The sequence below is a fragment of the Podarcis cretensis genome, assembly GCF_951804945.1.
Source record: "Podarcis cretensis genome assembly, chromosome: 9".
Lineage (NCBI taxonomy): Eukaryota > Metazoa > Chordata > Lepidosauria > Squamata > Lacertidae > Podarcis > Podarcis cretensis.
In genome coordinates, this window is record NC_137178.1 from 13,943,603 (window position 1) to 13,969,142 (window position 25,540).

General features: G+C 45.5%; 1 protein-coding gene across 12 annotated transcripts in view; it reads right to left on the reverse strand.

Moving 5' to 3' along the window:
- Window positions 1–1,117: 1,117 nt before the first annotated feature.
- SEC31A (SEC31 homolog A, COPII coat complex component) overlaps window positions 1,118–25,540 on the reverse strand; it is a 56,946-nt gene continuing 32,523 nt past the window's right edge. For 4 of the 12 annotated variants that reach the window (XM_079990698.1, XM_079990700.1, XM_079990704.1 and 1 more), the window contains 10 exons: window positions 23,725–23,901; window positions 21,570–21,662; window positions 20,772–20,898; window positions 18,478–18,831; window positions 14,195–14,233; window positions 9,772–9,830; window positions 8,338–8,619; window positions 5,329–5,448; window positions 3,067–3,138; window positions 1,118–1,697 (listed from right to left, as the gene is read on the reverse strand). In XM_079990698.1, coding sequence (XP_079846824.1) covers window positions 1,518–1,697; window positions 3,067–3,138; window positions 5,329–5,448; window positions 8,338–8,619; window positions 9,772–9,830; window positions 14,195–14,233; window positions 18,478–18,831; window positions 20,772–20,898; window positions 21,570–21,662; window positions 23,725–23,901 — 1,503 coding nt within the window. In that variant the 3' untranslated portion in view covers window positions 1,118–1,517. The remainder of the gene's footprint in view (window positions 1,698–3,066; window positions 3,139–5,328; window positions 5,449–8,337; window positions 8,620–9,771; window positions 9,831–14,194; window positions 14,234–18,477; window positions 18,832–20,771; window positions 20,899–21,569; window positions 21,663–23,724; window positions 23,902–25,540) is intronic. The other 8 variants (XM_079990703.1, XM_079990707.1, XM_079990706.1 and 5 more) reach the window with 8 other exon arrangements.

The following is a 25,540-nucleotide window of genomic DNA, read 5'->3' on the forward strand; positions in this document are numbered from 1 at the left end:
TGGTTAATACGATAAGCAAAGATGTAGGTGGCTTCAAATCCTTTTGTTATTCTGCCTCAGTCTACTTGAAGGCTGGGAGACACACATGTCTGCAACAGCCAGGAGCCTCCCAGACAGAGGGAGCTTACAGACTATCGTTATTTTTGAGTGGGATCCAACAAAATATTGGCAAATTTAGGTTGCACAATTGTAGCTGACGGGAAGGTCTGGCACCACAAACCTGCCTCCCCAAAATATCAGACTTTCTGTGTAAACCAAGTGGCCAGAAAATGTACTGCAAAGTGTGGTATAACAGTTGCTTTGACACAATATCATCAAACCTGCTCACAAACAAATCAGAATGAATGCTCAATAAAAACAGGTTGCTTTGGAAGCACACAGAATCTACTGGAGGCAAGGAGAATTGGGAGGCTTTTACAGCGTGCGTAAATAGAGGTTGCGTCAGGTAAACGTCAAATAAGGGGAGGAATAATTTTGTGGTAAGAGCAGCTTGCCTGGTGGAGTGGAGCAGCAGAAATAGCCTCCAGGCCAATAAATAAATAAAACTCACCTCTCCGCTTCCCATCTTCCCTTCTAAGGTGTAGATACCAGAGAATACAGAGTTTGCAACCACATTTTTATTTCATTTGGGGCAACGGTAAGGCCTCACAGGCTGGGCCAGTGCCCCAGATGAACTGTGCATATGCCTAAAGATGCTTCAAAATCCTTTGCAACACAAAAGGACAGCTTGTGTGTTCCCTGAAGGTAGAGAGTTTGGAAATCATTGTTTTGAAAGCTGGCACGCACAAGGTGTTCAAAAGATGCCATCATTCCAACTGACTCACAGACATGGGAACTTTGCCGTCTGATCTATCAAAACTAACCTTAGTACCATTTCGATGAGCTTCCTCCGGTACTGATCTGACCTCTGTTATAGAAGGATTCAGCATGGGAAGGGGGCATCTATATATATGTGTGTGCATAACTTCAAGGCGACGGGTTTAAATAAATAGCCATTCGGCCTAACGAAAGCAAAGGCATCAAACTATTAAGCAAGCTAAAAATTAATTAAGCTAAATCCCACTGACACTGTGGAAGCCTTAAGGAGGAGGAATAATAACTCAGCACACACAGAAAATAGAATCTGAAACATTTTAATTGCTTGTTGATGCAGAGGAATGTGGGGGGGAAATTGCTTTCTGAGGTCAGCCTTACACACAAACTCCCCTCTTTGCTGTATTTAAAAGCCACTTTCAAAGCAGCAGGTAACATGCATTTAAAATGGGGTATATGACGTGGCACAATTAAATACACTTATCTGCAGATAAGGGTAATAAAAGATGGAGAGAAAGAAAAAGCACCAGGACTTGCTGGCCCTTCTAAAACGAAGCTCATCTGCGGCAAGGGTGGGGAGGGAGAAGAGAAAATGACTTTGTCGTGACCAGCTTTCTATATCGCATCATGCTCTAAGGGCTGGGCTCCATCTCGCAGCACGCCTCTTCGAAAGCAGCATGCTTCTGCTCTGCAACAAGCCCACTTCACACGGCCAGCTTGTTGGCCTGGGTGAGGACCACTTTGAGTACCGGCATGAAGGCGGACGTCTCGCTGAAGTTGCTTGTGCTGACTATGTGGGTGTGGATGTTCAGGCCCTCCGTGTAGTTCCGTGTTTCGATGCTCCTGGCAATGTTGTGCAAACCGTTGATTATCGTCGGGGAGAGCTGGAGGGAGGGGGAGAGAAAACACAATTGGGAAGGTACCCTTTTCACAGAGATATCTGGGAACCCCAACCTGACGTTACTCCAGAATTCTTGGCCCCAAGCACTCCACTCAGAGTGGAGTGGCTAAATGGCCACTGGAGAAATCTGTCCTCCTCAATGGTTGCGGTATTATTATTTTACACGACTTCACAAAGGCAGATGCAACTGGGGCACGCAAACAACTTCTTCCAAGGACAGCTGCGAGCGCCAACGGCAACAGGTTGGCGCAAGGCAGTAGTAGTCCCTTCTCCTGTTCCTCTAGCAGGAAATTCCCAAACTTGGGTCTCTAGCTGTTGGTGGACTACAATTCCCATCATCCTTGGCCACTGCTAGCCAGGGATGATGGGAGTTGTAGTCCAACAACAGCTGGAGACCCAAATTTGGGAAACCCTGCTCCAGGGCATGTGGAACAGTGTGTCTGCCTCTCCTGCCCTGCCCAGCCAAGACCTCAGAATGTTGCTTCCTGCACCACTACAGGACTTCCCCAACCCACATGGTGGAACCCATATGGAGAGCATTTCTGGTACAGAATGAAATGCCGTTCTGGACGATGCGTCAGCTGGAGATTGGAAGCAAATACTTTTTACAAGAGTTGGCTTTTTTGTTCTGTGACACCACCAGCATCTGCACAAGTGGGGCAGCAACTGTGTGCAATCTATCTATTCAGAGTCAAAATGACTCCCAATAATGACCGATGTTGTAGGCCAGGGATGGGGAAGCTGTGGCCCTACAGATGACTCCAACTGGACCATGTTGGCTGAGGCTGGTGGAAGTTGGTGGCCCAGCTTCCCCAATACACAAAAGTCATCCCCTGTGCTCCTCTTATTCTGCTCGGCCACTGTAGGACAGAATTCTGAAGTAGATATATGGACTTCCTACATCTGATGTGGCTTGGGGTTTTCTGATGCTGTTTAAAGGGGGCTGGCAGTTTTAAGCATTTTCTTGGGATTCCCAGGAGCCCAACACAATGTTCAGCCTGATTTTACCACATGCTCCATTTGTCAGATCATTTAAACAGCCAGCTGCCACATACAAAGCTACCTTCTGGTGACATCGCTTCCAGAACGGATTCCCAAATCCCACCCAGGAAGTGCATTTACTTATTCTGCGAAACACTGCAGACCCATCTTATAGCACAGGAATTACTTCTAGCTAACAAATAGTTTTTAAAAGCGGGAAAACAATGCAAGAATAAATAAGGAAGGCTGGAGAACGATCTGAAGGAAGCAGTTCAGCTGCAGAAGTTTAGAATGCCTGGCTTGGAGGTGAAATGCAAGGAAGATAATCTGAGCATGGCAAAGCATAATGCACAATGATAAATAAAGCTTACTGTCTGATCTCTAAGTTTATCATACAGAAACTCCAGGCGTTTGTTGGCATCGTCAAGTTTCCTCTTGGTTTGCTACAGAAGAGACCAGAACATAGGAAGACGTTAAACAAGCTTATCAAATTTTATCAATGCTCAACCAGCACGCACACATAAACTGTTAGGATATAGTTCCGTTCCACCTTAAAAGGAACAGGCATGACTGTTGTGTGTCACATGCCTGTTTACTTCCAGCACAGGCTCGCTGGGAACTTCCGTTTTGTATATTTCTTTTGCTTTAGCTGTTTTGCTGGACACGAAGGGAAGCAGACATGTTTTTTTCTTTGTTCATGCAGTTAAATAAAATGCTGTAAATTATGCTTACACATGGCTCTGTCCACCACTTTTGTTGTGCGAAGATTTATTCACTCTGTTGATAGAGCGTGCACGAGTCTCTAAACATATCTGAGGCTCGTGTCGCTGTTTGATGCTGTTCCAAGGGAGACCGGTGATCGCCCAGCTGCCGGCCGCTGGCTGGAGCCAGCTGGGGGCCTGCCTGATGCCCCCGTCTCCCCGGCAGTATCCCAACATAAACATACATACGAATTAGTATGTACTTTGATGTGCCTGCTAAGCATGGGGGAAGTTCCTCCCCAAGTAGGATTCAACTCCCCACACATCAGCTGATGCACATGTGGGGGGTGTCAATCCTACTTTAGGCAAGGCTTTGGCGCACCAGCTGGTTCCAGCAGTTGGCTGGCACACCTGAACAAAGCAGGATTGAACCTCCCCAGGCATCAACTGATAATGGGTTCAGTCCTTCTTTTTGTGGCCAAGCATCTACCTGCCCCATATCCCAAGTCACATATGACACATGGTGTGGGGCTGGTGGGCGTCGTTTCATGAAAATGACCAGGCAGGCCAATTTTGGCACAGAGGCTGGAGGTTATCAACCCTTGGTACAGGAGGTTCAGAGCAGCGGGTTGCACAAGCCAAGTTGTTTATGTGGGACTGCACAGAGGGCACACAGAACTGCTGGCTTTGAGGTAGAAAGGAAGGTGCTCCTCAGTCGAGTCTGAATCACAATTATCTTCCTGAGAGAGCTGTGTCCTTGAAGGTGAAAGTAAGCACCCAGCACTATGGAAGGCGGTTCTGCTGCTGTCAACCAACAGGATACACTCCTGCGTCTTCCCTACCTCCCTGGGTTGAATCAAAGATGAGCTGTTCCAGAAGCTCTGCAAACACCATCTTGGTAGTCAAGATAACTACCACAATTACTTGGTAGTTGCAGCAATGAGCTCATATACATTTATATTCACTTGCTGTGATATAAGCAAACTGGCTTGCTTTGATGTCATCATCTGTGGGCTTCGGGTGCTGGGCTCTGGGCCCAGTAAGGGGAACTATCTGTAAGATTTGGGAATTTGTCACCGATACCCTCACCTGGTCAGGTGAAGTGATGGGAAGTCCTGGCAAAGTGGTGTATGTCACTTTGTCTATAAAAAACATATGCACATTTGCTTGGGTGCAAACAAGCCATCTCCTTGCTGCAGAGTCCATCCCATGTCTGTAAAGGCTGAGAAACCTGGCAGGCTGGTCTGTTGTACGTCTACACCTTTCCTTTTAATAAAACACTAGAACTAGTTACAGGTAGGTCTGCCATACAAGAAACAAAAAAACAAAAAAAAATTCCTTCCAGTAGCACCTTAGAGACCAACTAAGTTTGTTATTGGTATAAGCATTCGTGTGCATGCACACTTCTTCAGATATCTCTTTGACATCCTTCTTTGGTATCCCTGGACCCAATCACTCCAAACCCCAAGACCAAAATGACAATATAAACTTGCATTCCACAGAGTCAGGCCACAAGCCCATCTGCAGCTCCCTACCACTGTTCACTTGCAGCTCTCCAAGGTGCTGAATCCTTTTTCGGCCGTGTCTGCAAAACATTCATTTTTTGCTGCTGCCCTCTGCATTTCCAAGGTCTTCTTGAACCATTTGGATTGGGGAAGAAGCACTTATCTTAATTCGAGTCGCCCGCAAGGGAAGACAGCCTAAGATTATGCCCTCCCATTGTGTAAATCACACAGTAACTGCAATTTTTCTGATAGGCTGAATATCTGAAGCACTTGGCGAGAGCCTAGCTGCTGGTGATAAATCGTTTCTGATGACTCACCACACAGTGATGGATGCCACCAGCTCTGAATGTGTGATTACACTACATAAAATGCATTTTTTAATATAAAAACACCACCACCAAAACACAGAAACATATGAAGGACATACCGGATCGGTAGCTGAAGAGAGACACCTCTGGATCAGAGCTTCAAATGTATTCTTTAGGATAAGGTGTTCCTCAGGTATGGGCTTTTTCATTATCTTCTCTGTTGGCAAGGATTGCACATGCTAGAGGGGAAGGAAGAGTAATTTGGAATATCGCTTTGTCATCATTTGCTCCCAGCCTTTTTACTCCAGGGGAACCGCATGTTAGTAAAGTCACTTAAATAACACAGATGGAATGCAGAGGGAAGGTCTTGATACTGAGGAAGCGAAATAAAAAGAGTGTATGATTTGAGGAGAAAGGGACAGAGAGGATTTCACTTCCAGTTCAGGCCTTGTTTGGGGCATGGAGACATTCAATGAAAAACATACAAAGGGAAAATTCCCGCAGAACTACACAGCCTATTACACAGCCTATTAGAGCAGGTGCTACTCCACTAGGAATCATGCTATTCTGCCTGATTGCTAAGCAACACTTCCACGCTTCTTACTGGTAACACAATTACCATATTTTTCGCTCTATAAGACGCACCAGACCACGACGCACCTAGTTTTTGGAGGAGGAAAACAAGAAAAAAAAAATTCTGAATCCCAGAAGCCAGAACAGCAAGAGGGATCGCTGCACAGCAAAAGCATAAGACCATAAGACGTACACACATTTCCCCTTACTTTTTAGGAGGGAAAAAGTGAATCTTATAGAGCAAAAAGTACGGTAACCCTTAAGTTACAAACTGAATGATCCTTTCTGTTGCACTTCCAAGACCACAATCAACATTTTCTTGGCAACTCACTTCCCATGTATTATTTTCTATCTTCCCCCCTTTATATTTTTACATTAATATTCCATCATGGAACCCAAGTCAATGGACATGCAGGTCCCAGGTGGTCTCCGATCCAGGCACTGAGCAGACTCAGACCTGCTTAGCTTCAGCATGGTGGTGGCACTGTGTTCCTTCAGTCAAGAACCCCTCTTTAATATCCACTCTGGGCCAACTGTCCAGTGACAAAGTCCAAGGCCAAAAGACTCTTGTTTCTATACACCTACCAATCTGCTGCCCTTTAATGGTACCTGCCACATTTGCCTCTTAATGCTAAAGCAGCCCTGCTAATCGTGCCTTACCATTAAAAACCCATTCATGCTGGATTCCCTCTTACTACAGGATAATCAGGTATTTAGAGTGCATATTTCTGCACCCTTGAATGATTTTGGGACAGGGAAAGCAAATGCTAACCTCTGCCTAAACATCAGTAAGATCTAAATCAAATGAAATGGGCAAAACCTGCCTGCCTCAACAATGCAGCTCCAAATGAGCCAACGTCTCTCACCGCATAGCAACCCACCCACAAGGCTCTCACGATCATTTGCCAGTAATTTGCTTTCAAAGACAATCCCCCAAGTCAAAAGGGTGATTGTTTCTTCAGGCAGGACCCCGCAGACCTCCCACTGAGGAAGTGGGAGGGAGAAGAAACAATCAGCCGTTCAGAAATTCAACAGCTGCCTGTCCAGGCTACATGGCTGCTACCACATCAGGCATAGAGGGGATCCAACCAAAATTCAGGGGTCGGCAGAGTTTTTGTGGCTTGGGCTGGAGTGCGTCATCAACTTAATCTCTGCCATTCTTCTCTGGTAGGAAGAATCAGGAAGACCAAATTTTTAATAAGGAATGGGGGGAATATTTTATAACTTATCTTAAAAACCATTGTGAAGAGTTAAAATCGTTAGTAGGATTGGAATAACACTTGCAGTTTAATGGTGAATTTTGGACATATTGGAGATGTAAAAGATTTGGTTCTTATAAAAGATGTGGGAGGAGGTGATTAACAACAGGACCCACAAAGGGGAGAAAGGAAGTCCATGAGATTCTCTGGAATCTTGTTTCTATGTTGTATGTTGGCTATGTGACTGTAAAACTTTAATCTGAAAACCAAATAAATTTACACGACTAGATCAAAGGCCTCTCTACAGCCCAGCATCCTGGTTTCACAATGACCGACCAAAACGCTCATGGGAAGCCTACGAGAAGGTACTCTCACATTGCCTAGCAACCACCTCTGATACTGGTGGGAGTGTGGTTATTGTGAGTAGCGACCATCGATAACCTTCCCATCTACAAATTGGTCTAATCCCCTTTTAAAGCATCCATCTCTAAATGTTGTGGCAAATGCCACCGTTCAACTCTGCCTCTTGGCCGCCCCCCCCCCTGCAGCCTCCGCTATAGCCTCAAAGTCTGAACTGCTCTCTGCCCTAGCCTCTTCCTGCTCACTAAAGCCTGTCACCTCTTCAGCTTCCGACACCTCCTCCCCCCAAGTCTTGTCCCTCTTCTCCCTCTGACCGCTCATCGTCGTCCCAACCCCAACTGCCTGGCCCTGAGCATCCTTCCTGTTAGATGGTGGTGTGGTTGCTCGAGAGCCAACAGGCAAGACTCCGACCTGTCTTTTCCCGGCTTTATTCTTAGTGCAAAACTATTTACAGTGAAGAGCGCCGCAAGTTCAAGTCTGGCTCAGTCGCTAGCAGAATCTGGGAGTGGTCGGTCCTTGTACCTCCCCCAGCGTAACAATCGCTTGACCCCCCCCCAAACCTTCTCCTCCCCTCCCTGCACCAAAACCTACTGCGCAGAGTGGGCGCTGGCAAAGGGCTACTTCCCTTCTCTCCGGCTTGCTCAGGGTCGGTGTTGAGGCTCTCCCTAGCATCCCCTGGTTCCACCACCTCCCCTCCACTGGAAGTGGGGCTTTCCTCCTCACCAGAGGAGGAAGTGCTTCGCAAGACTTCCAGAGGTTCCCTATAACACAACTGCCCTTCCACCTCTCGCCTCTGAGCTGATGGCAGTTCCCTGACACTTCCCCTGGGGGTTCCCTAGGGCAGTGATGGCCAAACTTGGCCCTCCAGCTGTTTTGGGACTACAATTCCCATCATCCCTGACCACTGGTCCTGTTAGCCAGGGGGTCCCACGGCTGGTGCCTCCCACCACTCCTTGGCATCCAGCCAGCCCAAGACACCTGGCCACCAGCTCTTACCTGCATGGTGTTGCCAATTGGCGCTCCAGGAGCCCCTTCCATGCTGGGCATGGACACGGCAGGAGTCATGATGGTCTGGCCCCCAGGTTGTGGGACGTTCTGGTAAGGGCTTGGCATGCTAGGTTGGCCTGGAGGAAGATGCGAGGGCTGGAACGGAACCTGAGCAGGAGGCATTCCTGGCTGCTGCTGCTGCTGCTGCTGCTGCAGCTGGGCTTGAGGGTCCGACATGGGGTTCATTATCGGGGCTGTGATGGGAACCGGAGGCAGGAAGTTCTCAGGCACCTAAGGCAGAAGGAGGAAAAGAAGAGCTCATTTGAGTTCTTATGGCAACAGGTGTGTGATAAATGACAGGAAATGATATTTGCTACCACTGCTTTGAGGGCTGTTCACCTATCAAAGGTTATTTCAGTTCCTTGTTCGTCGGGCATTCAATCAGCCTCTGCTAGCCTGACGTTTTGGACTACAATTCCTATCAGCCCTAGCCAGCAATTTAGCTAAGTTTAAAGGAGTTCTTTTTGAAGCTGTTGATGGAACAGGCAAGCTTCATTCATGTATAACTTGCTGTTGATTTTTCCATGCTCCAGTCTTTCATAAACTGAAATGCGTTCGCAAGCCCTCTGATGATAGATTTAAAACAAATCCAAGCGAATCATTTTTTTTAAAAAAAATATGCTTTTCAGGTTTATACATTTCACTAATTTTACAATCATTTTAACATTTCAAAACTTGACTTCCTTCCCCCTCTTTCTGCGGTTCCTTAAATTTATTTTAAGTATCTTCTGCGTATCCAAATCAATTTGCTCATTCATTCATCTACTTTAAATATAAACTCTTATAAAACTGCAGGTTATTACAACAATCCTGCCAATGTTCTAATCTGTTTACAATTTATCTGTAAATATTCAATAAACCATTTCCATTCTTTTATAAAATGTTTGTTATCTTGATTTCTTATTCTTCCGGTAAGTTTCACCATTTCTGCATATTCCATAAGTTTTTTAATAGATTCTTGTATTTATTCCATACTGTATACATTTTTTTCCTAATTATATTTCTAAATCCTTTATGAACTTTCACCTTTTCATACCATATATAAGCGTGCCAACCAAAAATATTGTCATGACCTTCTAAGTGTAGAATATGTGAATTTTCTAATGTTATCCATTCCTTCAACCAGCAAAGATAGGATACCTCATAATACAGTCTCATATCCGGCAGGGAAAAACCTCTGCTTTCTAAATCCAAGAGATCTTAACCTCTTGAGTCCTGTCTTGCCTACTGGAACAATTAAAAACCTCATTTTGCTGATCAGGGAGGATAACAACACACAGGCTAAGATAACCCTCTCTCTGGTTGCCACCTTTGATCGCAGAGACACCTGGGGAAGGGCCTTCAAAGTCACTCTTGGCACGTCCTAAGTTTCTTTTAACCTACCTTCTTTTTCTTTGCAATTCTGCTCAAAGCAGGAGGGTCGTTCCAGCCATTCTGAGGTCCTGCAACAAGACCAAACAATATCAGTGGAATGTAGTGTCCCAGAAAATCAGGAGGAGCAAATTTTGCCACATTCTAACTAGAGGCTAGCATTTCATTGGAATCTAGAAATTTCAGAGAGGGGATGAGCATGTTCTGTATTTGAAATAGGAATGCAAATAACGCAAAAACCCACATCTGCCTTCATAGCCTTTGGCCCAATTCCCTTGCTCCTCCTGCTCAACGGGAACTAAACCCAACTAGTTGCTCCTATATTTGTGCATGTTCTGCCTCCACTACCAGAATGCAGATCGCAAGCCCCACGAGGAAAGGACCTAAACTGTGGGTTTATACTACCTGCAAAGCTTTATGTAAATTGATGGCACAATATTCCAGTTACGATTAACATTCATTACAGCGCTCTTTGTCAATCTGGCATGGATTTGCAAGTACAATTAGCATAATCACATATATTTGTTATTTATCAGTACATATTTAATACGGTCATTGACATTTCTATCATTGGGCTAATGAAGAAAATCTGAAATTTCAGAGATTTGTTTCAGACGTTGTTAGCAACAGACACCACTTTGGAATACCGTGTTGCTGCTCAGGGGAATGCAGCATTTCGGTGCTTCTGGGGTTTAAAATGCTGGTTGATGCCCCGAAACGTTTCCAACAGAAAACGATGTGCTGGCCACCGTTTGCCAAAATATATGCCTCTACTGGTTCGCCCTGGAAGTCTGGGATGCAGAGCCTTCATGGTGATTGAACAAAGAAGCTGCTTTGTATTGATTTGGACGATAGGCCCATCTAAACACAGTTGCTTAGCCTTAGAAGCTTCCCCTACACCAGGTGTGGGGACACTTCCCTGCTTGAGAGCCATATTCCTTCCTGGGGAAGCTTCCAGGGGCCACATAACAGTGGCGGTCAAGGCCAGAGGCAAATGTGGGCATAGGAGTAGATGTCAATTTACCTTTGGACAGGAGGCCAGTTCCTACAAGCGCTCACACACACAACTATCTACCCTCCATCAATGCAAGCAAGAGGCATGATCAGAGCTGAAGGACACATTCCAGCCATGCAAAAACACTGGGGGATGATGTGAAGCAAGGCCTGTGAGGGTTGTGGTCTGGGTGGAGTGCCAAGGGCCAGACGAAGCCCTGAAGGGCCACATTTGTTTGGCCCACGGGCTGGAAGCTCCCTGCCTCTGATCTACCACTGACTGGCAGGAGTCCTTGACCACCTGGAGGTGCAGAGGACTGACCTTCTGCATACGAACTTTACCACTGGGCACTGCCCTTCCCAAAGGACAATGGATTTCGCGCTGGGGGAGGAGGATTAAATCTGGGGACATGCCTGTGCTATTTGCATTAATAAAAAGTCTAAGGACACATATTCAGATATGCAATGGGCAAAACCATTAGTTGGTTACAATGGAACTGGGTCTGCTGAAGACAGCAGTTTCAAGCCTAGGTTCCCGCATGGATGTAGTTTTGCTAATGTTAGGATTAAATCAGCAACTGGTAGCAGAGACACGGCAGGTTTAGATCTTCACCGCCTATCCTTTCCAGCGCAGGCCACTGAAAAAGACAACCAGCTTTTGCAGCACGGATATCAGGAGAGAATCAGTAATTCCTGGTAACCTATAAATCCACAGCAGTGTCAACATTTTAAAAAAAAAAATGGTTTGGATCAAACTGGTAAAAATTGGAAAGAACAAAGCTGCTGTGAACATGCTCGTTTGAGTCACTTAATTAAGTTTTGCTGCTGCTTGGCAGGAAGCCTGTCTCGCAGAGGGAGAGTGCGCTGCCACAGATCTTGCCGCTTGAATTCATAATCACTAACTGGGGAGTAGAGTAACAATGGCTGGCTGCTACTGAGCCTCATGGGCTTGGGAGCTGAAATGCAGGGAGCCCCCTGCGTTTGCAGTGCCAATTACTGTGCCTCCCTGGAAAAAGCAGCTTCGCTCATGAAAGCGCTCCGTCCAGGAAACTGATAGCTCAGTTGGTTAGAGGATGGTGCCGATAACGCCAAGGTTGCAGGTTTGATCCCCATATGGGAAACTTCATATTCCTGCACTGCAGAGTAGATGATCCTCAGGGATGAAGTTTATTACAATATGTTTGCTGTATCCTGATCACTAACTGCAATATTTTAATCGCACTTACTACATTTTTATTTTAAATTCTATGGCAGGCATAGGCGAACTCGGCCCTCCAGATGTTTCTTCCTTTATTATCTTTAATTTTATACAGTATTACAGAAGGTTTTACAATCATAATAACCCAAATACAGTCAAGAGCATATCTCATATATGTTCAATTGTACCAAATTCTTCACAGAACCCCTTGTTTTGCTCTTCATTAATATTATTCTCCTTCTTTAGACTCCATCATTTAAACCTCTTAAGTCACATATATATCCTGGCCCTCCAGATGTTTTGGGACTACAATTCCCATCATCCCTGACCACTGGTCCTGTTAGCTAGGGATCATGGGAGTTGTAGGCCAAAAACATTTGGAGGGCCGAGTTTGCCTATGCCGGTATCAGTGAACCGCTCAGAGATTTTACTTTTGCAAAGAAGAAGAGAAGGCTAAGCAGCAAATAAATCATCTAAATAAATAAAAAAGCTATGAACCTGTCCAGACAAAAGTGTCCAGCTGGGCATCTGAACACACATTGATGTTATCATCTATCGGCAAGGGCTTCCGAATAAGCCTTATTGAAAATGGATGAAAGCAATTCTGAGTGTGAATCCGAAATCAGTAGCTGCAGATGTTCCTGCTGGAATTTGCTCTGGCTCAGGAGTATGCAGGGACCTCTCCTGCCCCAACAAACATGCTTAGGGGGACATCTTAAACTGGGATCTTCTAAACTGATCTGAACTCAAGGGCCACTCAAGTAAAATAAAAAGTAATGCAGGTTTGTTACACAACACCGATAGTTAATCAAAAATAATCACAGTTGGAGTTTTTAACCACAGTGCTATAATTTTCTTTTATAAAACTGTAGCTCCCATTCTCTTAAAATCTAGGATTAACTCAGTTTCCTTGAGAAATTTGGATTCCCATGGTTCTGCAGCTCATTTGCAACTAAGGGCAAGAAGGTAAGTGTGTACTGGGAACAGGATTTCACTTTCTGTGAATCTCGGCGTTGTTTCTTTTCCAAAGGAAGATTCTAGTCCTCATTATAGAAAATATAGGTTGAGAGTGTGGGGATAATGATTGCTCCAATCTTGGAAGCTAGCAGGGTTTCCGATTAAGATTTCTAGCAATCAAGGCTAGGCAGGGAGAACTTCAGTGTTCTTCACAGTTCTTTCTCCCTTCCCAGGACTAACTAAATCATATTTTTTTAAAGGCTGAAAGTTGAAGGATAAATTAGGCGAAATAAGAAAAACAAAGGAGAAGAGAAATATTTGCTGTTAGCATTTCAACTTTTTCTCTTCCCTCCCCCCATGAGCAAGTCTCTCACCTGGGAAACTGAGAGAGCCTGGTGAAAACCAACACTTAAACCCTAGAAATACTGAATGTGGTGCCAGGCTAACTTAGAGGCCCCCTGACTATGTTTAGGGAAGCTTTTAATGTTTGATGTATTATGGTATTTTAATATTTTGTTGGAAGCCGCCCAGAGTGGCTGGGGAAGCCCAGCCAGATGGGCAGGGTATAAATAATAAATTATTATTATATTATTATTATATGTCCCTGAGTTTGAGGCCGAGTTTGCTCTCCTTCCTTCTATTAACCAAAACCTATTTCCTGTGCCGAAAGGAAGAACTGCAGGTAGACATATTCACGACCTCAGCAATTCCTCATCTTTTCCATCAGCACAAGCAGGAGCTAGTTTACAAATAGCTTATGCAAATCTGTTCAATCTGCCCAAGTTAAGCAAATGATTCTGGATTTTTTTGGACACAGAACTTGGATCGATTAGGTGCAATTTCTTTTAACGTTCTATTGGAAAGTGCAGAATACACACGCCCTGATTTTAAGGATAGTTGCAACTATTTGGAAGATTGTGTGACTGTCTTCTCAGCTTTTCTGAACACGAAAGGCAGCTGTCCTGTTCGTGCAAAAGACTGCTTCAAAAATTATAGTGCAGACCATGGAAATTAACATTTCAGAGCGTTACTCCTCTCCCAATGAAAGCAACAAACATCTGTTTTGGAAGTTGATCACATCTGTGGTTATAAATCCCAGCTCTGCTATTTGAGTCAAACCATTTGTCTCCATTAAAATGTTACCGAGTGTTAAATTTCATTGGATTTAACAAGTATTATTAGCACAAAGTATTGAATTTGCGGTAACATGCACTGCTAGAGTCCAATTTGTTAGATGTTCGTGCTGTGCCTTAATGATTTCCATTTTATAAAAGGTAGCTAAGTCACCTTGCAGAATACTGGCTTCGTCTTGTATGGATTGGTAGTCTGCAGACAAAACGCAAAAAAACCTCAGGAGCAATTTAAAAGGAAAAAAAGATACACTACCTTCCCATTACCAGCTTTTTCCAAGCTTTGCTTGTGCTGGAAAATACCTTCTAAGATTTCAAGAACAGATTTCAAGCGTCCGCTCTTACCAATCCTCACTCCCAGTTTAGCCATGCAGCCCCAGAGTTTGCCTAAGCAGCAAAGAACAAGACACCTTCTCCAAGGAAATGCACTCAGTATCCACAACCTCCTGCCTAAGAAAACCTAGAGGAGTTTCCCAGGAACTGTGGGATTCTCAGAGAACTCAATTTGAATAGCTGCTGGTGTTGTGCTGGGCTTAAGGCCTGCAAGGCCTGGTTCCAAATTCTTGGTTCCAAAGTCCTGTTTAGTGATGTGAGGTGAGAATATTCTCGTGAATGAGAATATTCTCGTGAATATTCTCTGCTGGAAAATTCTCCGGAGAATATTCTCCACAAACTGTAAGTTCTAATGTAAGAACCAGTTTTACAACCCACATTTAAAAAACCTAGTAAATAATAAATCATGCTGTGATATTGCCAGTATAAGTAATGAATAATTATTTTTTTGATCCTGTTACATTACTGGGCATTGTGTCATTCACCATTGGCAGTTCTGAAATGTGAGCTACAGAAACCATTTTTTAATTTTTTTTTAGTTTTAAAAATGCTATTCATTTAATTTGATGAACATTTGAATTCCTATGTTTTTCAACTGTATGTAATAGGCTTGGTGATTAACTTGAGTCATTCACGCTGAATTTTCAATTTCAAGTTTGGTGCAAAAAAAATAAAAATCAAAGAATGTGAATTCATTGCATTGCCCCACTGAATAAAAGTATCTTTACAGTTTTTGGTTGCCATCTGAACAAGTTTACCCATGAATAAACATGTATATTAACGAATTATATCATTTTCAGTGCATTAAAATGAGTATTCTCCTATGAAAATTATCTAAATGAAAATTATCTAATATTCTCATTAATCGAGAATATATTTGAGAATATTCTCGAGAATTTAACATCACTAGTCCTGTTTATCAAAGTGAAAATGGGATATCCCTGCAAAAACAGGGATGGGGTAGGCATGGATCTCTAGTTGTCTGGAATCCAACAGTCAGGGATGATGGGAGCTGAAGCTCAACATCTAGAGGACCACATCTGTTTTAAAAGTTCAGCTGTGAACTGAACATGGAAGCTACCTCCATTAGAAAACTTTAGTCCACAGAACTCTTTGCAAGGCATCCTGGGACACACTGTATTTCTTGAAGGGAACTCAAAAGCACTCTAACCCATTTTTCTACCAGGAAAGAGGAACAGCTGCTGTGTATCTAATGTAATTTCATCCAAAACTGTAACCTGTAATAGCCTTGCTCCCTTCATACCCTGGCCAAAATAATAATAATAATAATAATAATAATAATAATAATAATACAAAGTTTTGGTCCCTGACAAAAGCTTTGTGTCTTCCTGTTATGCTTATTTGCATTTTATTTTCAAGGAAAGGAAAGCTAAAGAGCTGAACGACACCGATAAAGAAACAGGTCTGTTATCATGCACCCACAGCTGCTCAAGACAAAAAACATTAACAAAAGCAAGTTCACAGTTCTCTCATTTTGGGCCAAACGTTCTTGTGTCATGCTAACACACATGCAGAAGCAAATGTTCCAGACATGCTTGTTTAGTTCATGCGAGAAGAAAAACATACCTTTAAAGGGTTTCTAAATTGCTTCGTCGATATCGAGTCTCACCTTTAGTGAACAACTGTCGCTCGCCCCCCCCCCCTTTACTGGTGCCAATCCCAATGGAAAAACTTCAGCTAACAATGAATATAAAGGGCTGGAGCATTGATATAATAGGTCAGCGGCCAATACGTTTTGTTCTGGTTGGAATTACGGCGTCATGTTTATAAGGTATGCAATGATTAAGTTTCCAGAATTACTACCATTATTATTTTAAAGGGACAGGTCGGACCTTCTGCTCCCCCCCCCCCAAAAAAAATGTCCCCAACCTTGGGTTTAAAACAAGAACCCTGGTCCATGCTCTCCTGAAACCATCTCAAAGCTTGCTAATGGAATAATCTTTGTTAAGAAGTGAGAAAGAGAAAACCAAAAGGCTCCTTCCCACATCATGGCTATCTGCCTGTTAGGGATTCTGGCTCCTAGAGGGCAACAGCGGTTGCTCCCATGCCACTTCAGAGAAGTGTAAGGCTTCCTGTACTTAAAGGTAAAGGTAAAGGTACCCCTGCCCGTACGGGCCAGTCTTGACAGACTCTGGGGTTGTGCGCCCATCTCACTCAAGAGGCCGGGGGCCAGCGCTGTCCGGAGACACTTCCGGGTCACGTGGCCAGCGTGACATCGCTGCTCTGGCGAGCCAGAGCCGCACACGGAAACACCGTTTACCTTCCCGCTGATAAGCGGTCCCTATTTATCTACTTGCACCCGGGGGTGCTTTCGAACTGCTAGGTTGGCAGGCACTGGGACCGAGCAGCGGGAGCACACCCCACCGCGGGGATTCGAACCGCCGACCTTTCGATCGGCAAGCCCTAGGCGCTGAGGCTTTTACCCACAGCGCCACCCGCGTCCCCTCCTGTACTTACACACTTCCATAAATACAAATGTTTGGTCTGTGAAGCGCGGCTGTAGCTTTGCAGGTTTTCCAGAGCGGCAAGGGTGCAACTGCAGTGGTAATCAGTAAAGTGACCGTACCTTAGGAGAGTCAGTGTGGTGTAGGGGTTTAAACACTGGACTCTTGGGTTGCAAAGGCCTGGGTTCAAATCCCCGCTCCGTTCTGAAGTTCACTGGGTGAACGTGGGCCAGCCACTATCTCTCAGCCTACAGCAGCGGTTCTCAACCTGTGGGTCCCCAGATGTGGCTGGACTACAACTCCCATCATCCCTGAGCTCTGGCCTTGCTAGCTAAAAAATCTTGCAAACTGATAGCGGGCAACACACTTTCCTACGGAAGGCTTGTGAATGTTAAACAATTGGCTAGGCAATTTTGGGGCATGGCAAACAAACAAGAGCCAGGTCCCATCCCAAAGCCCTGTTCTTATAAGTCGCTGACTGAAAGCTGCCAGCACTGATGTCTTGACTTCCTTTTGGTCTTGGTTTTGGTTAAAACCAGAACGTTCAGCTAAAGCCCCTTCTACAGCTTGAGAGCCTCTATGCAGCAAATATACAGCTATACAGCACCCTAAAAAGCAAAGACATCACCTTGCCGACAAAGGTCTGTATAGTTAAAGCTATGGTTTTCCCAGTAGTGATGTATGGAAGTGAGAGCTGGACCATAAAGAAGGCTGAGCGCCAAAGAATTGATGCTTTTGAATTATGGTGCTGGAGGAGACGCTTGAGAGTCCCGTAGACTGCATGAAGATCAAACCTCTCCATTCTGAAGGAAAACAGCTCTGAGTGCTCACTGGAAGGACAGATCCTGAAACTGAGGCTCCAATACTTTGGCCACCTCATAAGAAGAGAAGACTCCCTGGAAAAGACCCTGATGTTGGGAAAGATTGAGGGCACAAGGAGAAGGGGACGACAGAGGACGAGGTGGTTGGACAGTGTTCTCAAAGCTACCAGCATGAGTTTGACCAAACTGCGGGAGGCAGTGGAAGAAGAGTTTGGATATGGATTTGATATCCCGCTTTATCACTACCCTAAGGCCCTAAGGAGTCTCAAAGCGGCTAACATTCTACTTTCCTTTCCTCCCCACAACAAACACTCTGTAAGGTGAGTGGGGCTGAGAGACTTCAGAGAAGTGTGACTAGCCCAAGGTCACCCAGCAGCTGCATGTGGAGGAGCAGGGAATCGAACCCAGTTTACCAGATTACAAGACTCTTAACCACTACACCACACTGGCTCCTAGTGTGGAAGACAGGAGTGCCTGGCGTGCTCTGGTCCATGGGGTCATGAAGAGTGGAACACGACTAAACAACAACAACAACATGCAGCAAATGACTCCTGGGACTATCTCTGGACGCTATTTTGACTCACGGCAGGGGCGTTTGGCCACTCACGCTGCTCTGGACAGAGCAAGCTGCTGGTCTTATACGGAAGGCAAAAGATGGCGATGCTTTTCAGAAGCACACAACCAGAGTTTTGCGCAAGCCACCAGTTTTGCGCAAACCCGTGTCAGCATACACATGCAAAACGACGAGGATAAATGAAACGTGCGCCCCATCCCGCCCCGCCCCCAAAATGCATAACAAAGGCCCCTTTGCAAGCGCAGACCTGTTCTTTGGGATGCAGCGAGCTCACTGGTTGCCGGCTCTGTACCTGAGGGTCCAGGAGGCAGCGCATACGGCAGAGAAGATGCTGGGGCTCCCGGCCGGCCATGCTGGAAGGAGGCACCAGAAGGAGGGGGAGGAGGAAGAGAAGAGCTGGGGTTCAAGCTGGTCGGGGAGGGCTGGGGCTGGGCTGGGTACAGCGGGGAGGGCATGGAGGTGGGAGGGTTAGAGGGCATGTAAGGAGGGTTAGGGTTAGCGTAAGAGGCCGAGGTAGGGGGCGGAGGAGGTTGTTGCTGGTGGGGCTGATAGAGCGACGGTCCCCCCGTTCCGAAAGAATACTGCTGCGCTGGCTGGCAAGCTACATCGGAGAGGGTGGGGGGAAAGGAGAAGGTTATGTTAGTAAAGTGAGGCCCAGCTGAAAAGGGAGAAAACACAGCCCTCCTAAGAGGGGCTGCAGGTTAAGCATTCCAGATAAAGGTTCCTGCTTTAATACGGAAGATAAAAACAGAAAATTATTATTAATTAAATTTGTATACAACACCCAAAGATCACAGGGCGGTGAACAACATAAAAATACAAAAGGAGAACACAGAATGCGTAATAAAATGAGAACGAAAGCAAACCAAAGCAATAGCCCTCCCTCCCCACAGACACATTTAGAATCGGGGGGGGGGGGAGAATCACATCTGGCAACCTATGCGCCCTTTTGGTCTCAGATAGTACATGGGTAGAGGAGCCCAGGACACAAATTTTCACAGCCGTCTAGCTGCTATGGTGGCACATTTACCAGAAGTAATGTATACCCTGTTTGACCAAACTAATCCTCCTAGACATGGCAAATAAGGCAAATGAGCCTCCATAGCAATTAGCAAACTTGGTCCTCCAGATGTTTTGAGACTACAATTCCCATCATCCCTGACCACTGGTCCTGTTAGCTAGGGATGATGGGAGTTGTAGTCCAAAAACAGCTGGAGGGCTGAGTTTGCCTATGCCTGCACTAGAGGGCCAGGAACATTTGTGTCCCAGATTTTTTAGACTCGTCTACCCAAAGGGGCACATTGGTCGCCAGATGTGAAATGTATTGGCATTGTTTTCAGCTCCTACCCCACTAGAAAGCCATATAATGTTAATTGGCCAAAAGGCCTGGTTGAAGAGGAACGTTTTTGCCTGGCGCCTAATATCTAATAATCGATCTCTAGGTCAAGGATGGGGGAATCTGTTGCCCGGAATCTGTTGCTGCCAAATGCAACCCAGATGGCCACGGGATCCCCCCTTCTCTACTCTAGGGGGCTAAAAAGAGACAAGGGTGGTAGTGGGGGGAGGGAGAGACCAACGACACGTATGAAGCTCACCCTCCCTGAATAATTTAGAAGACACATTGTTAAGCCAAGTGCCATTTCTTCCTTAGAAATAGCAACCCTTAATGTTCAACAATTCTTTGACTTGTCTGTTCAAAAGCTCTCCCTGCTCCCCACCATGCTGCCTGGCATAAATTGCTTCGATGTTAAGTGCTGTTACCAGATGAGTTATTAAGGGGCGATGGGGAGAGAAGAAATCAAATGAATATCACAAGGTTGCAGCTATTTCACTGCAAAATCCATAGCTCATTTATTTAATGCCTCTATGATGCCTGAAGAGAAATTTGTCAATCCCAAAGGGAACCTGAGCAGCATGGTGGGCCGAGAATGGAGTTACAGGGAGAGGGGGAGAGAGAGAAAGAAGGAAAGAAGGAAAGAAGGAAAGAAGGAAGGAAGGAAGGAAGGAAGGAAGGAAGGAAGGAAGGAAGGAAAGCAGGTTTAAGTTCCTTCACAGTCATAAAAGATACAAGCCATCCCATGCTCCTGGGATACAATGGGGAAAATAATCCAAGTTGCCATGTTATTCACAACATTGGTCCAGATTCAGCTAACCGGATGCTCTAGCAGAAGCCAGTGCAAGGTCTCCCAGTAGCACAACAGGCCCCTTACCATCCAATCTGCCTTGCCAGGGTGTGTGTATGATACTACTACTACTACTACTAGTAGTAGTATACCAGCCTTCATCTGCAGATCTCAGGGTGCTGACGGAATGAGCGTATTCTCACAACGTCCTCCTTCAGCTCTATGTACTTTTCAAGGGAGAAAGATGTGACCACTTTTACCCCCTTGTGACCATGGCAGCGGTGATGGGGAGGGGGTGGTTCAAAGGCTTCGTGGGTACAAGGGTTGCCACAACAACAAACCTAGGTTTATAGCACACCAAGCTCAATGTAGTAAGAATAAAGGGGTGGGGGGATACTAGGAAGACTGTGCTACTTACGTTGTGGATACACTTGTTGTGCTGCGACCTGAGAGTACATATTGTAAGCAGGAGGCGCCGGCTGATGTGGTGGTGCGCTGGGATTAACAGCCCCTGGCATAAACCCTGGAGGAGGAGGGTTTTCCCCCTGGGGAACAAATTGGGAAGAGAAGAAAGGTTAGGTTTGGTTAGGTGCATATGAAGCGAAGGCTTGGCCCAGAATGACAGTTTGCAAAGTTAAAAGTCCTGCTCTCAAAGCACTCATTAGTTTACACACAATTCTTTTCCACTTCCCACCTTACTTTGAATGTAAAGACAGAACATGCAACAGGGTGCCCAAGAAACTGGATATATCCACCTGCAATGCCAAAAAATGGAGAAAACCTAACGTGCGCTGAATTCATTATGGGGAATGGGACGGTCAACTCAAGGTGCTTTTAAGGGCTAAATCATTTATTAATTTGTTAGGGAGGGAGGAATGTGGCGGGGAGGAATTAAGCCCACCTGTTCCCCCAGTGGAAACTACAGGGGCCTCGTTGATTGAACTCAAAATCTGATTCACGGGCGAGAAGACATCTTGAAATACAGCTAGGCCGGCTGGGAAATCTGATTGATCTGAAACCCGTGCCTACTTCCCAGATGGCCAGGAATGCACTGAGAATTGCGAAGTGTGTATATAAAAAAGGTGATGGGAGCGGGGAGGGAGCATAGGAATGGCATAGAAAGGGATTATGTGTGCAAGTGTCCAATTTTTATTTTAAAAAAGAATAATAACAAGGAGAGCAGATCCTGCTCAAAGAGGAATAATTAATGTTATACCTGTGTCTCAGAGGGAGAGGCTGCAGGAGGATGGCTGGGAAGGGCAGTGGGGTTTTTGTTACTCCAGGTAGTGACAGTAGGGGCAACTCTAACCTGAATTGAACAGAGAGATACCAATCATGGAAAAATAAAACGAAATGAAAAAAGAAGAAGAAAAAGTCCGAAAGGGTGTCAAAACAGCCAGAATGCTCAAAAAATGCCCCCCCCAAACGCCAAACAATGCCAACCCCCTATTTGCCATGCTGCTTAACAGTTATGATTGTTTAAGACCTCGATCACTGTATTCTTAGGAGCCAAGCAGCCAAGACAAGACAGCAAGGGGAAAGAGAAGCAGCTCAGGGGAAGAAGGCAGCGAATGCTCAGCGGTGATTTAGATTTCACCTGGTTATTGCTGTTGGATTGACTAGGATGCTTTTATTTTGTCATGTTTTGCATCCCTAACAAGCTGCAGTCTCGGTGCCAAGTGCTGCTTGTCTAATACTCGACTGGATTGTTTTAAAACGCAGGAACCGACAGAGAGCCCTGTGGAAGATATGAACTCCCAGAGCATACAAGTAGAGAACGTGGGCTGAGGGTGGGGGAGACACAAACATACACAGCACACCTGGCCATACAAAACTCAGCGGGGGCACCAGACTGCTCTGTGACTATTGCAGCTGCTGGGTTGGGATAATGCCATGCAGTGCTTTTATGTTCTTGTTTAAAAAAAACACACAAAACCGAGGTGCCCGTGCTTATATTGATGAGTGCCATGGGTGCCAGCACAAAATGGCTGCTGTGGGCAGCAAAAAAAAGAGGTGCTGGAACTCTGTACCAATGAGCGCTGTCGCACAAACAAAAGGCCTGATGATATTACAACATCAAGACATGAGTAAGACACATTATGTTCTTTGCAGAATCAATACATGGTATTATGTAATTAAGATACACAAAGGAAAGGAGCAAGACTCAAAGAGCACAGCAGCTTCTGCCTGCATTTAAGACTCAGCCACATACAGAGATTGATTTGTGCTTTGCCTTTCACATCAGAAAACGGGGGTGAAATCAGCACTCTCTCTTAAGCCTGTCCAGCACATGTCTTCACAGACAAAGTGAGCCATTCCCATTCACAATATACCATTCTGCTTTCCTTTGGGCCACATCAGCGAAGCTGAGAGGAGGGTCTTGTCATCTGGGCAACCCAGGACCCCCTTAGCCACTGCCCAGGCAGTGTGTCCGGGGAAGTCACTCTGGCGCTGCTAGTACAGCGCTTCTGACATCACACTCCATTCTCTCTAGACACAGATGTGTGCCAACAACTTGTGTGCTTAAAGAAGAGAAGAATGTGCACATCCCAAAGACAACTGCCAGGGGGGACACAGCCTCTGGTGCTGGTCTCTCCTGGTGTATTAGAGGCAAGAGAACAACGAGGTGCAAGTTTCATGCTCTCTATCCATAAGAACAGCCTTGCAAATAGGCTGCTTCTAAGCTATAAAATCGTTCAGGAGCCACCTCTCCACAAACATTTATACTTGTCATTTGTTGCGTCAAATAAAACATTTTCTTTTCTTTTAGCTTATAAACACTTCTAGGCTTGGTCACCTGAAGAAGATGCTTGCTCGCTACAGATCACCCAGACAACACTGTATTTACAAGCCTGCCCTAACTGTGTTTTAAGTCTGCTATCATAGCTGTCTGGCTAATATTTCAGAAGGCTGATAAGCCATAAGCCTTGGTGCAAAATATCCAGCTCATTCCAAGCTGAAAGGGTAGTGGCAACACACGCCCCAAATTCATTATCTGCACAGGGAATTAAAGCAACACAAAGGGTGGTGGAAGGCGGGGAGAAGAGAAAGCAGGCGGAAATATCCCAAGCAGGATTTAAGGCTACAACACTCGGCATTTAAAAGAGCATTTCACATCAGCAAAAGCTTGCGTGGCATCAAAACAAACACTCAGGCAGGCTGGCTCACAAGATTCCCATGATCGCTTTTCAGAAAAGCATGTGTACAAACTGCAAAAAGCACATGCAGAAGCTGCTGCTGGAAAGACTTGCAAGAGGCACTGCATACAGATGCTGCGGGCACTGAATGCTCAGAACAATACGCAGAACGATGCTGCAGCAAAGCTGAGTGTCCACAGAAGCTGAAGTGTGGCTGCTGAAGGTGTCCGTTACCTGGTGATAGTATTGCTGGGCTGGGACTTGTGGCATCTGTGCCTGGCCAGCCGCAGGTCCGATTCTCCCCCTGGGTGCTGCAGGCTGTCTTTCGTAAGGTACCTTTGGTGCTTCCGGGGCCCGGGAAAGCTCTCCTTGAGCTCTACAAATCCTTTCCCGCAACAAGATGATGTTTGGCTGCAAAGAGGAAAGAAACCACAAGGAATTGCACACATACACCCCACAAGCAAGCGGGATCCAATCAAGAGAACTGGCACATTCGTTATTTGACACAGAAGGTGGCAGGAGAATAGAGTCGTGAGAAGGCACGAGGACTCAAGTTACTGCAGCAGCGGAATAATTTTTCGCCTATGCTGAAGCAGGGACCCAAGGAGACACACAAATATATCTAATCTTTGCAAGATGAGGGGTGTTCCGCATCTTGCAGGTAGGCAGGAGATGTTTGGGAGCTTCAACACAGCTCTTCTTCATAGCTCCTGCTCCAAAGCCAGAAGAACTGAACTAACAAGGAATTTCCACTCAGTCATTTCTCTCCTGGCCTAACTGGGCCCTACAATGTTCAACTACTCATTTATCCATTCTCCATCACCATCATTATGTTTCTTACGTAACCTTCTTCACCATGTGGCCCCAGGGTGGGTTACAACTATTTAAAAATACAAGATTGAAAACAGATGGCAATCAAGAGAATAGGGCAGATCCCAATGTATATACAAATCTCTCTTGGGCATCAAATACCAGGGTAAAGAGGTGCGTCTTCAGAATCAGCGTGTGGTGTAACGGTTAGAGCAGGCATCGCTGAACTCTGCCCTCCAGATGTTTTGGGACTACAATTCCCATCATCCCTGACCCCTAGTCCTGTTAGCTAGGGATGATGGGAGTTGTAGTCGTTTTGGGAGGGCCGAGTTCAGGGATGCCTGGGTTAGAGTGTTGGACTGAGACCTATGGGACCAGGGTTCCAATCCCCACTCAGCCATGACGCTCACTGGGTGACCTCAGGCCAGACGCGCACTGACCCACCTCGCAGGGTTGTTGTGTAGGTAAAACAGGAAGGTGAACCATGTATGCCTCCTTAAGCTCATTGGGAGGAAAGGCGGGATATAGATGAAAAAAATTAAGAATCAGACGGAAACTACAACACTTTGGAGGTCCCAAGTCATAAGGTGGTTAGATTGGTCTCAACTAGGGCCAGGGCCTTTTCAGTACTGGCCCCGACTTGGTGGAACGCTCTGTCACAAGAGACTAGAGCCCTGCGGGACTTAACATCTTTCCGCAGGGCCTGCAAGAGAGAGCTGTTCCGCCTGGCCTTTGGTTTGGACTCAGTCTGACCCTTATGTTTTCCCTCCCCTTACGGTTTTAATCCATGGGCTACTTTTAAAATGAGGCTGCATTTTAAATTGCATTTTAACCTGTATTTTAAATTGGGTTTCCCCCCTCTATTATGTTTTTATTGTAATTTTACTGGTGTTAGATGCCCTGAGCCTGGCTCTAGCCAGGGAATAAATAAAATTTATTATTATTATTATTATTATTATTATTATTATTATTATTACATAATGAAGGTGCTAAATGAACCTCTGAGAGGAGGGAATTCCACAGCTTGGGGGCTGCCACAGAGAACACCTTCTCCCAGAAGACCCTCAAACTTCTGAGGGCAGTGGAACTACCAGGAATTCACCCCCCTCCAGAAAGTAGACTTTCAGATATTTGGGGTGCAAGCAGTTTAGGGCTCTAACCTAATGTGAGCATCTTGAATCGGACCTGGAAACGAACTGGAAACCAACGCAGCTGTTTAAAAACAGGGTTACCTAGATGG